The 16,595-nt window shown below is 41.5% G+C and overlaps 1 protein-coding gene across 3 annotated transcripts in view; it reads right to left on the minus strand.

Moving 5' to 3' along the window:
* BAHD1 (bromo adjacent homology domain containing 1) overlaps positions 1-16,595 on the minus strand; it is a 135,824-nt gene that overhangs the window by 19,293 nt on the left and 99,936 nt on the right. For all 3 annotated transcript variants that reach the window (XM_058162099.1, XM_058162101.1, XM_058162100.1), the window contains one exon: positions 407-768. In XM_058162099.1, the coding sequence (XP_058018082.1) occupies positions 407-768 (362 nt within the window). The remainder of the gene's footprint in view (positions 1-406; positions 769-16,595) is intronic.

Consider the following 16,595-nt stretch of genomic DNA (forward strand, 5'->3'; position numbering starts at 1 on the left):
CTATTATTTTTCTGATTTTTTTTAAAAAAAGGTCATTTAAATATCTTCTAGAAAAGTCTTCCAATATATTTCTCAAAGAAATTATACTTTAAAAATGATCAGAGCAACACTGTTAAGTCAGACAAGCTATGACTAGCCTCTTTGCCTTGCTATCTTTGCTGAGAAATTGCTACAAGGCATTCTGCTCCTGTCCCAAATAGCTAAGATTTAGATTGCAATGATTACAGTAAAGGTAAGATTCTTTTCTTCCTACACCAAAAGGCAATAAAACATTCTGTCACAAACAATCCTGATGTAACCTAAATCGTTTTGCTTCTTTACTATAAAACGGTTTCTTTATTTTTTATATATACATTCATTCTCAGCTCCGCCTGCTAACAAGAAAAGTCATTTGCAGAATGCTTACCACAACATAGACAGCCTTCTCAGATGCCGCTCCAATGGGTATCCAGCCATTTGTGGCTCTCCTCCGGTTGATGCGTTGCTGCTTTGGATGCAGGTGACTTCCAACTGTTTTGCTGTCAGATACGTGCAAGCAGCTAGTGGTATTCCGGAGGCCAGATTTAGAGCCGCTGGGTGGTTTGGAGCTCTGCGGGCATTCACGGGCCATAGTCTGGGGCTCTGAGTTTGGCGTTTGTAAGTGAGGAACAGGTTCTGCAGCTGGTGGCACACTGGGTACCGGACATCCTGAGAGAGGATGGGCAGGTGAAACGGGATGTCCTGCCACTGGGATTGTGAGGTTCAGCTGGTCCAGGGACTTGCAGCTATCTACAAGATAAGCAAGAGGTGAACAAGTAATACAAGTTTTGCTTTTCAGACCAAGATTCAACCTTTCGCAATTTCTGCAATAATTCCCAAGAGGAACATTGAAAAGCACCATTTAACCACAACCATATTATAGCCAGAACTCAAGTCTCACATTTGAGAATTTCCAGAACAGACATCAAAGTGATCTACTGGCCATATGAATATGTAGTATTTTTGTCAGTTGGCTTCCATCATAATTAACTCAGCATTCTAAGTATACAAAATGTATGACATCTATATCTATACTAAATTATCAAATCTTATTTTCAGTCTTGAGAATCAAGACATCATTTTCCTTGAAAGTCTCCTCCACAAAATAAAAATCTGCAGTTCTAGTGCTACACCTGATGAATAGGAGAAAGAAAAACAATGTAGAAGCCATTTCATTTAAACTTCCTATACTTATCAGAAGTATTTGGGGCTCACCTCCCTAATACTTATACAGTTTCTACCATGAGTCCCAGAGGGAGCTATTAGCCTATATTTCAGTATTTGAGGAAAAAAATGCTTTCCATTTCCGTATCTTCCCACTCCACAAAAAGTTTGGAACTTGGAGCAAATAAATTTGTTTGAAAATGTCTTTTTCAGATTTTCAATCATTTATAAAATCCATGTTTTTGAAATACAAATCACTAGGGATGTGCAAAATGTTCTATACACAAATCATTTTGAAATACTCGCTCTTAAATTCCAAGCATCAAAACAAAGTGTTTCAAAACACCTCAAAAGGATTAAAAGACCTTGTTTCAAAAGCAAAATAAATGATTTTTAACTTGAAAGAACAGTTTTGAATTCAAAATGGAATGTTTCAAATAGAAATATTTTACACACCATTATAAACCATGCCCTCAATTCCTGCCATACTAGCAAAATGGAATGACCACATTTCTGTTTAATCAACAGTGGGATAAATCTTTTTTTTTCTCCTGACAATATGCAAAAATAATTATCAAATAGTTTCAGTATCTCAAGAAAAATTAGAGCAGGGGAATAATGGAACTGGGAATCAAAACAGTTCAATATGGCTGTGCAGAGATCTGGATTTAAATGGGGAAAAGGTGACTTAGATGTCCATGAGGACACATTCCTACGTATTGTACTTGCTTAAAATAACAAAACTTCTTTTTCATGGGCTCATGCAACTCAGGAAGAGACAGATTATCTTAAGGAAATGCCAACAGGTGAGAGACATGCATCTCCATGTGTGCTCTAAGTCCCCTTTTTCTTTCAAATCTAGATCACTGTACAGCTCTATGTGGAAGTAGCTCCTGATGCAGTGCTAATATGAAGGATATCTTCACATAAACAGTTAAAGTAAAAAATGCTTGACATTGGTCATGATTTTCAAGACACAGAATGTGGCCTGAAGTATGCAAACTTTATAAAATATGTTTAGAATAAGAGTCATCATCTTAATCTGAATGGCAAGAACGAGTACAGATAGAAAGTGGCTTACACCTGACCAATTCCACAAGAAGCATCCTTCACCCGGAAGAGTGAAACATTTTTACATGAGCAGAGATATTACTACCAATAAAAATCAATAATGCCTTGTATAACCTCTAGAAAGCAAGAAAGTTCATTGACATGCAAACTGTGATAAAACCAAGTCTCTGCTGAAATCCGTGAAATCCTTACAACTATTTAAAAAAAAGAATATTGCCATTGATTTTGATCTAAAGAACGGAACATGACTGGGATGTTCTCAAAGCATACATAATATCTCAAGCAGGGAATGGGATATACTATTTCTTTCTGGAAAGGGATGTTTCATATTGTTGTGGTCCATCAGCAGCCTACGGAGCTGGCAACAGAGTCGGACAGCAATGAGGCTGAGGTGAGGCCAGGGCCATCGGGAAGTGAGGTGCGGACTCCAGAGCCTCCAGAGACTGATAGTAGTGAGGCAGAGGAACAGGAGAAGCCTGTTCCTAATGCATGCATGAGAAGAGCTGCCAGAAGGCAAGAGCAGCTCAAGCAGAGAAGACAACTCGGGAGTAGGGCCAAGAGATGATTGGCCCCTCCCATAAGGCTTAAAACAGACCAGCACCAGCGTTTGGCCTTTGCCGGAAAACAATGTTGTAGCTGCATCTTCTGCTTCGTCTACGTCTTTGTTTTTGTGGCTTCTGGACATTTCCCAGGAAGGGCCTTTGGCAGTTTGCCTAAATGGACCAAGGTTTGCAAGATAACTGAGGAATTTGTGTTGGGAGGCATTTGTTTTACTTTGAGTTGAACGACACTGGGAATGAAGTAATTCCCAGCTGTTCGAATAAAGTTTGTTTGTTTTTTCACAGAATGAGTTTATTACTACCTACTTGGGCCTGGGTCACAACACATATATCTCAAATAAGGATGAAGGGAAAATAGCTTCAGTCTGTATTTTTTAGATGAACCTACCCAATCTGCACTTCTCAAACCTTCAAGTGAATTTGAATTTGTCTGCAGAGCAAAACTCACTGTGAAAAAATACCAAAATAACAGAGTTGGAAGGGACCTTAGAGATCCTTCTACTCCAATCCCCTGCTCAGGCAGGAAACTTTATATGCTTGCAAAAAAGTAGGAGACAGAACAGGTAGTCCTCCTCTTATGGCAGGGGTGTCAAACTCAAGGCCCAGGGACCGGATCCAGCCCACGGGGTACTTAGATCTGGCCCGTGGCACCACCCTGGAAACAGTGAAGGACCAGGCCGCAGTGCTTCTGCCAGCGAAAACGGGCTCCCGAGCTCCATTTTCGGCTACAATGACCTCCCGAGCTCCGTTTTCACTGGCAGAGGGTTGCAGGAGCCTGTGGCAGCTGAAAACAGAGCTCAGGAGCCCATTTCCACTGGCAGAGCTCTGGGCCCATAGGTGTCCCAGACAGGAGTGACATTGAACTGGCCATGCCCACAATTTCTGTTGCTGAGTAAGACAGTTGTTAACTGAGTTGCACCCCATTGTACAATCTTTTTTGCCACAGTTAAGTGAATCACTGCAGATATTAAGTGAATCATGTGGTCCATAAGAAAATCTGGCTTCTTCCATTGACTTTGCTTATTCGGAAGCCAACTGTGAAAATTACAAATGGTGACCACATGACCCTGGGATAGAGCAACTGTCATAAATACATGCCAGTTGCCAAGCACCTGAATTTTGATCATGTGACCATGGGGATGCTACAATGGACGTGTGTGAAAACGAAATCATTTTTTTCAGTGTTACTGTAGCTTTGAACAGTCACTAAACAAATGGTTGTAAGTCAAGGACTACCTGTATTTGGGGAAAGGTGTAATATCAGGGAAAAGGTGCTTGTGAAAAATATACAAATGTTATAACTTCAAACTGGTTTGTTGCTTGAAGGACCCGATAGCTCAGGGAGAAAAAGTGAAGAAATAATTTTCTGCTTGTGATCCAACAAAGATGGAATTTCTCTAGCTACCATTTTGTTATGTTATGTTATTTTATTTTATTTTTATTTTTATTTTAATTTACCTTCATTTTACCTTTATTTTATGCTGTCCATCTTCCCTATAAAGCGACTGTTTACTAGTCACAGAAAGCTGGAAGCAGTGCACAAATTACTCTACTACCACATGAACCTTTTGTGTTTAAAGAACGATACAACTCTTCATGTAGCAAGTTCATCTTTTTTCTAGGGAAAGCATTCGTTGATTAGGTTACAAACATGCTTCCGCATTATTCAGAACATTAAACAGGATCTCAGCTCTGAATACTTAGCTATAGCCAACTAAGTAAAACTGATATAATTTTACAAATGAATTATATAGCTATTAACTCTTCAGTGCAAGACAGGATTTTGGGAAATCAATAATTCCACAGATAAAAAAAAAGTTTAGTCACACAATTTTTATCCATATGCTTCTCTTTGAACGGCAGTATCCTTCTGCAAAATGAGTAAGTCATAATACCCATTTTTCCCACAGTCCTAGTTTAAATATTGCTTTGATCTACCTAAAATCCTCCAGCAGTTTAATTGAATTAGTTATCCCTTCCTGCAATCTTAAAATTGTTCTCACAGCATGGTTGCACACAGCCAGAAAATGATGTCCACAGAGGCACCTGCCATTCTGAGGAGAAGAAATTATACCTCTTTTATCAACTAATTGTCTAAATAACCGCTATTAGAATTATATAGTCCTGTAGCTTTTGTACTAGAGATACTGGTATGGAATTTTCCAACACAGCAAATAAGAGAAGTATTTTAAATAGTCTGAATTAGAATTCTATACATAAGCAACAAAAGAAGTAAAATACACATCAATGGAACCCACTTATGCAAACACCAGAAGTGTTCTTTTTGAATCAGATTACATATTAAATTGGCTCTACAGAAGCCAGTCTATTGTTCTCTATGGCACAGTAGGCTCTTCTATAACTCCTTCCTTAGCCTTTCTACCTAAATGCCTTTACTCTACAAATGGATATCATCTTTTCAGACACTTTTGAGCCGAGGCACGGTTGAATTTAACTTTAAATTAGTTAAATGCACAAATACAATTACTCAACATGCATTTATTAACTCTCTCCCCTTAAAAACTATAATTTGGCAATAACTTTTGGATGGACTATAGAGATTTTAATAGTTTATTTAAAGACTGAGATTTAGAAAATGGTTATTCAAACCACCAACTCACAAGTTTTTTTGTTATCAGTGAGAAGATCTGCCTCCCCTGGGATCACAGGAAGGATATACAAAATAAACTAACCTAATAAATTGGGGATAATTAGATTCTAAATGGGAAACAGTTCAGTTGCTGAAATGTTTGTAATTCTATCCCTTTCACCTTAGTAATTTTTGCTAAAGAGGACTCTAGGACAGGGGTCCCCAATCCCTGGTCCGTGGACCGGCACCAATCTGTGGCATGCCAGAAACCAGATCGTGCAAACAAGTGAAGCCCCATCCACGGGTATGCGAAACCACGCCCCCTCCAGTCTTCAGAAAAACTTCTCTCCATGAAACCAGTCCCTGGTACCCAAAAGGTTGGGGGACCACTGTTCTAGGAGAACTGTACGGTAGTTGATATTACTTTCGGTTTAGGCAGTGCTCAAAGAAGCTGACAAGGTGTGCAATATGCATCCCTAGAACTACAGGTGCTAAATCCCTGCTTTAATTGGAGATGCTGAAAATGACACTTGGCTGTCAACTGTACAAATTACATGTTTACCTATCAAACCATGTCTCTCCTCAAACAGAAGAGGAAGGAAGGAAGGACTCACGTATACTGAGTCAATATAAAACATATAAACTGTACATATAAGTAAATTGAAAAATAAACTGAAATCTTTTAGGTGAAAAAAATAAAAATAAAAAACTAGAATAATGTGGTTACCTAAGTGTTCATGCCCTTTTATAAGTAGGGATGTGGCAGTGCACAAAATCAACAAAACATATTCAAACTGATGTTAAATAGTAGTCAGTACACACTTGCCATCAATGAAAGTGATTCTGATGACTCTACATAAAATTCAGCTGTTCTAGTAGGTTTTTTCTGATACTCAGTTGCCTCTTACAGCAACAGTCACAGTCAGCAACGAGCTTACAAAGCATCAAAAGTTGGAAGGTATCAGTCAGGAAAGGGTACAAAACAATTTCCAAGGTACTGGATATACCATGGAATACAGAGAAGACAGTCATCAACAAGTAGAGATAATACGGCATATAGTGAGATTACCAAGATTACCAAAGTATCCCTCTAAAATTGATGAAAAAGCATGAAGAAAATGGTCCGATAGGCTACCAAAAAGCCTGCAGAAACATTAAAGGAGCTGTAGGAATTTCTGGCAAGTACTGGTTGTGTACTGTATGTGACAACAATTTCTTGTATTCTTCATATGTCTGAGGCAGAATGGCAGGATGGAATCCTTTTCTTACAAAGAAAAACATCCAAGACTGGCTACATTTTGCAAAAAACTTACATCAAATCTAACAAAAGCATGTGGGAAAATGTGTCATGCTCTGATGAGACCAAGGTGAAGCATGGTGTGAAACTTGGCTTGGGGCTGCATTTCTTCAGCTAAAACTGGACTTTTGTCAAGGTAGAGGAAATTATGCACAATTCCAAAAATCAGTCAATTTTGGAACAAAATTCTTCTAAACTGAAGATGAGGAAGAGGAACTTCATCTTTTAACACAACGACCCAAAGCATACCTCCAAATCAACAAGAATGGCTTCATCTGAAGATCAAAGTTTTGGAATGGACCAGCCAGAGCCCGGATTTTAATCAGTGGGGTGACCTGAAGAGAGCTGGGCACAGGATATGTCCTCACAACCTGACAAATTTGGAGCGGTTTTGCAAGGAAGAGTGGGCAAAGATTCCCAAGACAGGATATGCCAGCTCCAAAAGACTGAATCTATATATGTAAAAGCAAAAACCACTCATGCATTAATCCTGAAATCTCCAGAACCATAAAGCCTACAAACTTGAAATTTGCCACGTATGTTCCTCTTGGCTTCTAGATGCTCACTAAGAAAGGATTTTTTGAAATGACCATCAAAGCATTAGTATTTCCTATATTATTATAACACGCTCTGGTGCTAATACGTTCTACTCCCCCTCCCAACTTGAAAATAACTCTGGAGAGAATGGGATAGCATAGGACAGGCTTCTGTGGGACAAGCCTCATGGAGAGAAGGAGCTAGAAAGACTGAGGGAGAGACGGGAATAGGAGAGGAGACTTTACGTGGGGCAAGGCTGAGGGAGAGAAGGGGATAGGGGGGGATCTATGGGGCCAGCCTGAGGGAGAGAAGAGAAGAGAAGAGGACAGGAGAGGAGAGGATCCATGGGGCAAGCCTGAGGGAGAGAAGGGGAGTGGACAGGACAGGAGAGGCTTCTGTAGGGCTAGCCTGAGGAAGAGAAAGGGAGAAGAGAGGCCGATCATAACTACTCATTAATTTTCAAACTCTAAATGTCGATTTCTCAAGCCTGATCGCACAGTTTTGTAGCGGAGCACGGGTATTCAGCTAGTGCTGTCATAAAATCAAAAAGCGCTTCAACAAAATTTTATTTTAAGGGTGTGCACACTTATGCAACCATGTTATTGTACATTTTAATTGTTACTTTTCCCCTTAAAGATTTCAGTTTGTTTTCTAATTGAATTGTACAGCTAATATGATATAGGTAGAAACAAATTCTGAAGTGATTTATCTTACTTATTTTTTTTTTTTTACATCTCAAAAACCTGGCATTCTAACAGTGGTGTGCAGACTTTTTATATCCTCTGTATAAAGAGTGAATAGAAATCAATGAAGTATAAAATGATAATTAAAACAGTTTTTAAGATTTTATAAATATCTGAAAATTTGCCTTTGGGGAAAATGGTATCATTAGTTGTCATTTATGGCTTCTATAGTGATTCAATGGTCAGCAATTCAGTGATCCACCTGGTAGACTTTAATACTTACTCTTTGGACCTTTGGAGTATATAATACAATCATAGACAATCTGCTTTGCATAGGAAAGGACGCTAGTTCCAGCGTTTCTACTTAGAGTTGACAGACTCCTATCTGAACCTCTGGAGACCTACTACTAGTCAGGTAGTCCATAGCTAGGTAAGATTAATAGTTTGGCTGAGGATAAGATAACTTATTTTACTTAGTTTAAAGCTGGGAATATAAAAGTTTAAGAGTCTTCCAAGCAACTGAAAAACAAGGGCTTTTGATGATGATTATACTCATCATCTTGTATTTGATTGAAATATACTTTCTTGGTGGGGAAGGATGATAGGGCAGGGAAGTTAGATTTTTATTTTTAAAGGAATTTTTTTATGATACAGGAGAAAACAATTCTAATGTAGTTTGGGAGGGTTATGAACTTTTTAAAAAAAAGTAAACAACCTTTTCTTGGGATGGGGGAGTAAAATTGGAAGCATCTCAATGCTGTAAGTATTATACTTAGAAGTCTTTGAAAGTTGTAGCTAAGTTATATTCAAGTTTGGGAGGGGGATGTTTTTGAATCAGTCATAGATGAGTTCCTGCAGGTTGTTGTTGTTTTTTTTTGCAAGAGTTTTGGAAATGATTTGCCACTGTTGTTTTTGTAGGGCTGCGAGTCACCCTACAGCTGACTTCATGCCTAAAGCAGAACTAAATTACCCAGCTTCTAGTTTGGCGCCTTAACCATTACATGAAACTGGCACTTATGTTTATTATAAATAAATGTTTTCAGATATATAAAAGAATAGTACTGAATAAGTAGTGGAAGGAATTGATTTCAGAAATATACAAGAATATAAAAGGACATTCTGTAAAAGGTGTGTGTAAAAGGAATTTAATTGCTCAACCAACAGCAATTCCAGCTGAAGGCAGAGCAGGCCTGCTGAGAAGACCACAGTACAGGGAGCCAAGAGGAACAAATGGATACAACAGCACTGGAGCCCTTTACTTTATTTGATACTGAAGATAAAACCTTCCTTGTGTTGAACTCAACGCTCAGTGATTACATGAAGACAGTCGTGCTGGTTTTATGGCAACATATGGAGCTGGTTTGCCTTTGCCTTCTTAAACTCTACAGAGATTAGAGATTGGTGATCTTTTATCCAAGAACTAACAAGATCAGAATTTGGTTAGTTTTCTCAGAATCTGCCAAGATTTGGCCATCTGCTCTAGTTATCAATATACAACATTGGATTCTACTCTAAAGAGCTCAGACATCACTTGTTTAGTCCTGAGGTTACCTCACTACAGTGCTAAGAGATGCCTCAAAATCTGCTTTTAAATTGAAGCAACCCAGCTATCTAGTACTTAGGGATATTTATGCAATCTAAAATGATATAATCTCTACATTTGAAGAAGCATCTACTAACTTTCTCCAACCTAATGTCCTCTTGGTCTGATGGACTTCAACTTCAGTGACCCATGTGAATTCTGAAATTTGAAGAATAAGCTCCTTGGAGCAATTTGGCACAACTGGGTTAGGTTCTTTGAGGAAGAATCCTTAGATCCCAGCCATTCTGTCAGTAAGATTTGAAAATGATTACTTGCCTAGCAAACTGTGAACAGGAGCACCAGAAAGAGAAGTATTTAAAGAAGTTTTCTTCTTTTTCATTTACATTAAGTATGTGTGGGTAGATGGGCTAGTAACATCTGTGTATTTATTTTTAAGGCTTCTTTGTCATTCTTTCCTGTTTCTCGTTTTTTGTAAACAAGCAATTTGCTTTTTAGAACAAGAAAAAAGAGAATATGGGCTACTATGTTCACATGCATAATTTTAAGTCACAATTTGTATAATAAAAATCCTAGGTCCTTGGGAAGGATTTGATAGGTAGACACACACACACACAATCAAATCCAGCCTAAACGTCTGGTTGACAATGTGACCAACCATAATAATAAAGCCAGCATCACTACTGAACCATTTACATTCCCAAATCAGCCATCCTCTGTTCTACCTTCTCCTCAGAAAGATCAAAATCTTCAAGGGGAAAACAAAAAGAACTTAAATGAAGAATAACTAACGATCTAGAACAGCACAAAAATAACAGAATAAGCTTGTCAGCATTAAACCTGTTACAAAAAATAGCTTACACAACTATTAAAAGATGTTAACACTGTAGTATCAAATATAAGCATCAATTCACTGCAAAACACAAACCAATTGATGTACAGCAGAACTGCAGTTATAAAACCTTAGATGCAAAATCAATAAGTAAGAAAAAAAAAAGCCAAACAGTGCATCACCAAAACAGATCATCAGGCTAGAAAATAATAAGCTAAGATCATATGCAAATAAGCTAGAATAGATGAAGAAAAAGAAGTTGAAGAACAAGACCAAATAATACCTGAACAAGAAATAACACCAAGAGACAAAAAAGATCAAGGAAGCGTTGTAAAGTAATAAAGCAACATAACAGCCATAGGCAAGAAAATCAGCAGATATGAAGCTCAGATTGCATGCTACAGGCAGAATCTCCCATTTCAATTAAATCGGAAAAGTTCCTATCAATGGAAAGACTGCAATAAACTAGCCAACTCCTAACAAAGAAGAAATAATGCAATTCTGGCCACATCTATGGGACAAACCAATGAAATACAACAAGAAGGAAGCTTGGATAAAAAAGGTGGATGTTTCGTTGCAGGTTGCGGCTCGACTATCTGCCCTGGGCAACTTGTGACTGGAGATGCACCCCCCAGCCAACGAGGCTGGTATCCATCATCAGCACCGGATGTTGAGGCTCGTGGAACAGCTGCCCCTTGGATGTGGCTGGCAACCTCTACCAGCTGACGGGGGTGGGGGTGGGGTGGGGAGGAACCTGGACGTTGGCTGGAGAAATGCCTTTGCCCGCCTTTGAAAAGGCAAAAGAAACCACTGAAGGTCTCTTGCATTGAAGGTCTCTTGCTTGAAGGCGGGCCCACGGGGTGAAATGAAACCATTTTGCCTAGTAGTGTTGACAGCAGCGCCAAGGAAACCTTACGTTTTCTCTGAACCTTACAAACTAGCTCTCTGAGGCTGGCCTGCCGCTCCTGAGACAAGTATACTCTGCCCTCTAAGGAATCAAGCACAGCCCCAAGATGGAGTAATTGGGTCGAAGGGGTAATGTGGCTTTTTTCCATGTTAATGGAGAAACCGTGCTCCCTGAGACAATAAATAGTTACTTGGAGATCCTCGATGGAAAGTTGCCTCGAAGAAGACTGGATTAAAATATCATCCAAATAACATTGGACATGGACAGGTATGGCCCTAAGATGGGCTGCCATGGCGGCTAGCAATTTCGTAAAGGTGCGGGACACAGAAGAAAGCCCAAAGGGTAACGCATGATGCTGACAGTGAGTACTGGCATAATAAAACCTAAGAAACCTACGGTGGGAAGAACAAATAGGAATGTGTAAATATGCCTCAGTGAGGTCAATAGAGGTGAGGAAGTCGCCCCTCCTGATTCTAGCCAGAATAGATTGAAGACGCTGCATTTTGAACTGTTTATACACAAGATATTGGTTCAGCCTCTTGAAGTCAAGAATAGGTCTCCACCCACCCAAGGACTTGGGAACGAGAAATAAGAAGGAGTAGAACCCCTGTCCCGCCTGATCCTCAGGTACTGTCTGGATAGCTTGAATATCCAGCAGGTGTTGCACAGCCAAATCAATGAAGACCTTTTTGTGTCTGTCTTTAGAGACAGGGCAGCGAATAAAGAACCTCGGGGTGGTGGAGGAGAGGAATTCAAGGGATAGACCAGGTTTTACCGTAACCCTGACCCAGGTATCTGATGTAACTTTGCCATTGGTTGGCAAAGAGAGCTAATCTGCCCCCGATGGGAGGGCCGGACATGCAGTTAATGGTGGCAGCGGAATGAATGACTTCCTCCCCTTGAAAGGGCTGTTTGCCTGGGAAGGTTCTACCCCGAGGCGGCCTGTCCTGGTGTCCCCTCTGTCTAGGCCCGAAGGACCCTTGGGAACTAGATGGTCCTGCCCCCCAATCGGATCCCCAAACAGGCCTGCGGAAAAAGGGAAAAAATCAAAAATCACCCCTGTGGTGAGAATTTTATGCTTTTCCTTTGTCTCCACCAACAAAGGCTCCAAGGCGGGCCCAAACAACTTGTCCCCCATAAAGGGAGCGGAAACCAGATGCCACTTGTGATGGGCATCTGCTTGCCAATGCCAGAGCCAGGCCAAGCGATGAGCCACCACCGCAGATGCCATGGATTTGGAGATGAATCGGGTAGAATTGAGCATGGCGTCGGCCAAGAACTGGATTGCAGCAATGATTTTGTTAAGATCCTGCTGCAGTCTGGTGTCCTCAGGAGGCAATTTGTCCTGTAACTGGTGCAACCAGAGTTAGGTTGCCCTGTTGAAGAACGATGCCGTAGTGGCAGAACAAATTGCCCAGGCTGCCCTCTGGTGTGCCTGTTGAAGGACCTGGTCCGACCAGCATTCTTCTGGGCGTAACCCTTCATCCTGGTCACCCAGGATGGAGGTGTTTGGAATCAAGGCAGCTACTGGAGCATCCACCGTTGGAACTTGGAGTAATGCTGCCGGTTCCGGTGCCATGTTAAAGAAACACCTGTCAGCAGAAGGAACCGGGCCCGATCTGGGCGATGCCCACTGCCGTTGGACGACATCAAGGAACAAGCAAGGCGGTGGAATAGTGCCCACAGGCTTAGTTGGTTCTGAAAAGAAAGGATTCAACTCCTTGTGAGAAGGTGGAGGAGCATCCCCCATAGCCGGGGGGGGGGGGCAGCTACACTGCGTTGGATGCTTTGAAAAGCAATGATTTAAATATGGCCAGTGGAAAAAGACCAGTGAACGCAGGCTGTTCTGGGGAAAGACCTTCGTCGTCAGAAAGGTCTGGCTCCCAGGACTCAACCTCCTCAAGGAGCGATGCGTGGCTCTCGTGGGAGGGAGTTGGGGATTCCAGATCTGGAAAGGACAGCAAATTATCCTGGTAATCATGAACAAGAGAAACAGATGCGATGTACATCACAGAAGGCACCCTGCTGGGCTGATGGTACTCAGCTGCTAGCGATTGTTGAATAGCCTTAGCAATAATCTGCTGGATGTTGTCAGGAAAGATAAAGTCTTGAAGGTGCTCCTGAGAAGTCTGGGCTACCACTGGCGCATGGACAGAGGGATGGACAAGGGATCGGCCCGGAGCAGAAACTGCATCACCGACAGGAGGATGCGCTGTGACAATAGTGGGTCCCCACAATCCTGCTGTAGAAATCGATAAAGGGCAGTCTCGAAGAGAGACCTGGTCAGGGGTCGCCACAGAGAACCTTTCCAGGGGAAGCTTCTTGCCGGAAGAGCATATCTCACCCCTGAATACTACGCCCGAGGGTGCATGCTTGCTGGCCTTGTTGCAGATCTTCTGCAAGGCTTGATCCCTGCACCTCTCATCCCTACTAGAAGCCGTACTGAGGCTGCAGGGCTTGTGGTGGGCACACGAGCCCTTGCTGCCCGTGGCCCTGTCCACCGAATCGCAGGCCTCAGAAGTTCCTGGACATGTGTCCACCGGAACCAAGTCCGTCTGCTGGGCTGATTCGGCCTTCCAGCCGTTCTTAGATTTGGACAGAGGTTTAGGTGGGTGAGACCCCTACTCCAAACAAGGGAGACAGAGTCAAGCTCTCTAGAAAGGCACTGCCTGCTTTAATGTTGTTCTATACTTCTTGTTTCTTTTTAAACAAGCCCGCCTAGGACCTGCCAATCACCGAAGTATATAAACTGGCCTCTGCAAAGGCCCTTTCAGTTCTGAATGTGAAGTCTGCCTCTGCAATGGTAGCAACAATGGCCAGGCGTGCAAAATGGCCGCTCAAGGTGGTGCAGTACCAAGTACTCAGGGTGCAACTCTCTGTTGAAATCTGGAAAAGGTAAGGCCTAATCCACAATCCAAGGCTTAAATGCCAGCAATTAAGGCAGCAAGGGTCAGAAACTCCGGCTGAAGCATGGAGCTCAGCTGTAAAGCACAATTGCGCTGATTGAAATTTGAGCGTGAAGCTCAAAATGGTGCCTGCCATCAAGTTGAAGAGTGCAAAGCTCCTATGCTGTAAAGCGCAATTGCAGTAATAGGAATTTGAGAGCAAAGCTCAAAATGGCGGCCGTTCTGAAGTTGAGGAGCGCGATGCTCCTATGGTGGCAAACAGAACGTCCAAGGCTCCATATCCATGCGGCTGAGTTTCAGTGTCCAAAGCCGCCGCCAAGCCGTGGAAACCAATGAAGTAGGGCTGTCCCCTCTAGATCATAGGCAGGCAAAATAGAAGCGCAAACTCCATCAGTCAAATCAGTTGTCAGGTGGCTTCTGCCAGCTGAATGGGCCAAATGGCTGCCCGATCACCACAGGGTGTGCAGAGCTCCATGCAAAATTCTTCCCAGCTGCGGGGAGCATGAAAGCCATAAGGTCAAACCCCCAGCCTCCATGGAAGTGCAGAGCTCCACGCTATCTGGAATGCCTGCTGTTCATTGGAGAATATTCAAGCAGCGATGGAAATCAAGCAGGGAGCTGGGATATCCTGTTCGCAGGCAAGCTGAAGCTAGCTGCAAGGAAAAGGCATGATCCACCAAAGAGTGGAATCAGCCCTGTCACTCACAATTAAGCTGAAATTCCTAGCAGTGTTAGCTAAGGAAGAAACAGCAACCAGCAATATGGCCAGAGACACGTCCATCCAGTCTGAAGGACTGAGTCAAAAGCTGGAAGCCCTTAACAACAGGGGCGGGACTTAACAACTCTGACAGACTCAGTCCTTCAATCTGAACAGACAAGTACAATCCATGCCTGGCTGCTGTCTCCACCACTATGGAGAAGAATCTTTCAAGAAGACTTACTATCATCACCATCTCTGCATTGATTCCTTTGTCAATAATACTGAACAAGTCAGGTCATGGCTACCACACTTCAAAACATCAGCAGGCTATCCCACCTCCTTTACATGGGCAATCTGAAACTATATGGAAAAACACCATCTGAAATGGTGCTCAGCAACTGCTGCCCAAATATACAGCCAAGATACTGTAATGGAATTTGAACTAGAAAAATGTGCCACCCTTACCGTTCACAGGGAAAAAATAGTGACAACTGAAGGATTCAAGATGCCCTATGGAAGTAACATCAAGAGTCTGGGTGAAGATCCTTACAAATATTTGTGCATCCTTCAGGCTGACGTCATCAAACACACTGAAGTCAAGAAGATCAGTAGTGAATACATCAGAAGGGTGAATAAGATCTTAATGTTCAAGCTCAGTGGCAGAAATACCACAAATGATTAACACCGGGTAATTCCAGTTATTCGATATACAACTGGAAAGGTGGACTGGATTTAAGCTGAACTAAAAGCCCAGATAGGAAGACATGAAAAATAATTACAACGAATCATTCCTATCATATACGCAGAGATATTGACAGACTATTTATCAAGAAGCATTGTTGCAAGCATACCAAATGGTGGAAGAAGAAAAAAGGAAATTAGAAGAATATCTGATGAACAGTGAAGAAGATGCATTAAAGCCCTTCCAACTCTATTATTCTGTATGGTTGGATTGATCCTGGGTTCATGTGATCACCATTTGCAATTTTCCAGCCAGCTTCCAACAAGCAAAGTTTATAAGGAAAGCTGGCTGAATCTGCTAATGAATCTGGCTTCCCTTATAAACTTAACAAGTGTGATTGTGATTCACTTCACTGGCAGAAAAGGTCATGAAATTGGATGTGACTCATTTAACAACTGCCTTACTTAAAAATGGAAACTCTGGTCCCAATTGTAGTTGTAAATTGAGATTACCTGTATATTAAGCAATCTGACTTTGCAGAGCTATGCACAGAAACGGGAACAATATTCTTTCTACAGTACTTTAAAGTGGCTGACATCATGTAGCTTGTGCAGGCAGCTGAACCATGACATGAGATATGTAGAAATAAAAGACTTTTTTTAGTACAGTTAAGGGAGTTGAATGAGTGTTGAAAGGAAAACTAAACAGTCATGTTTAAACTGATCTTGTCTAGGGCTGATGGACAGCAAGTGTTCCTTCTAAGTGTCTACACTGTGGGTACTGCTGTTGGAAAATGATATATTTATATTTGGAGAACTGTTGAGCTCAGGGAGAGAAAACTTGTGAGCTATATCATGGCCCATAAATTTCAGAATCCCTAGCATCATATTGCAGAAATTTGGGGCAAGTCACCCAAAACTGGTGGTACAATTTTTGATAAGAAATACAAATTACACACACACAAATTGTGATAAGCCCTCAGAGAGGCTTAAGTACATTTAAAGAATTAGACTGTCCCACAAATTAAAAAAAAATGGAAGAAGTGAGTAGTCAAAAAGATTGCTCCTCTGGATTTAAACCAACTGATTTGTTTGTGTAGACCAGTCCT

The sequence above is a fragment of the Ahaetulla prasina genome, chromosome 1 (genome assembly GCF_028640845.1).
Source record: "Ahaetulla prasina isolate Xishuangbanna chromosome 1, ASM2864084v1, whole genome shotgun sequence".
NCBI lineage: Eukaryota > Metazoa > Chordata > Lepidosauria > Squamata > Colubridae > Ahaetulla > Ahaetulla prasina.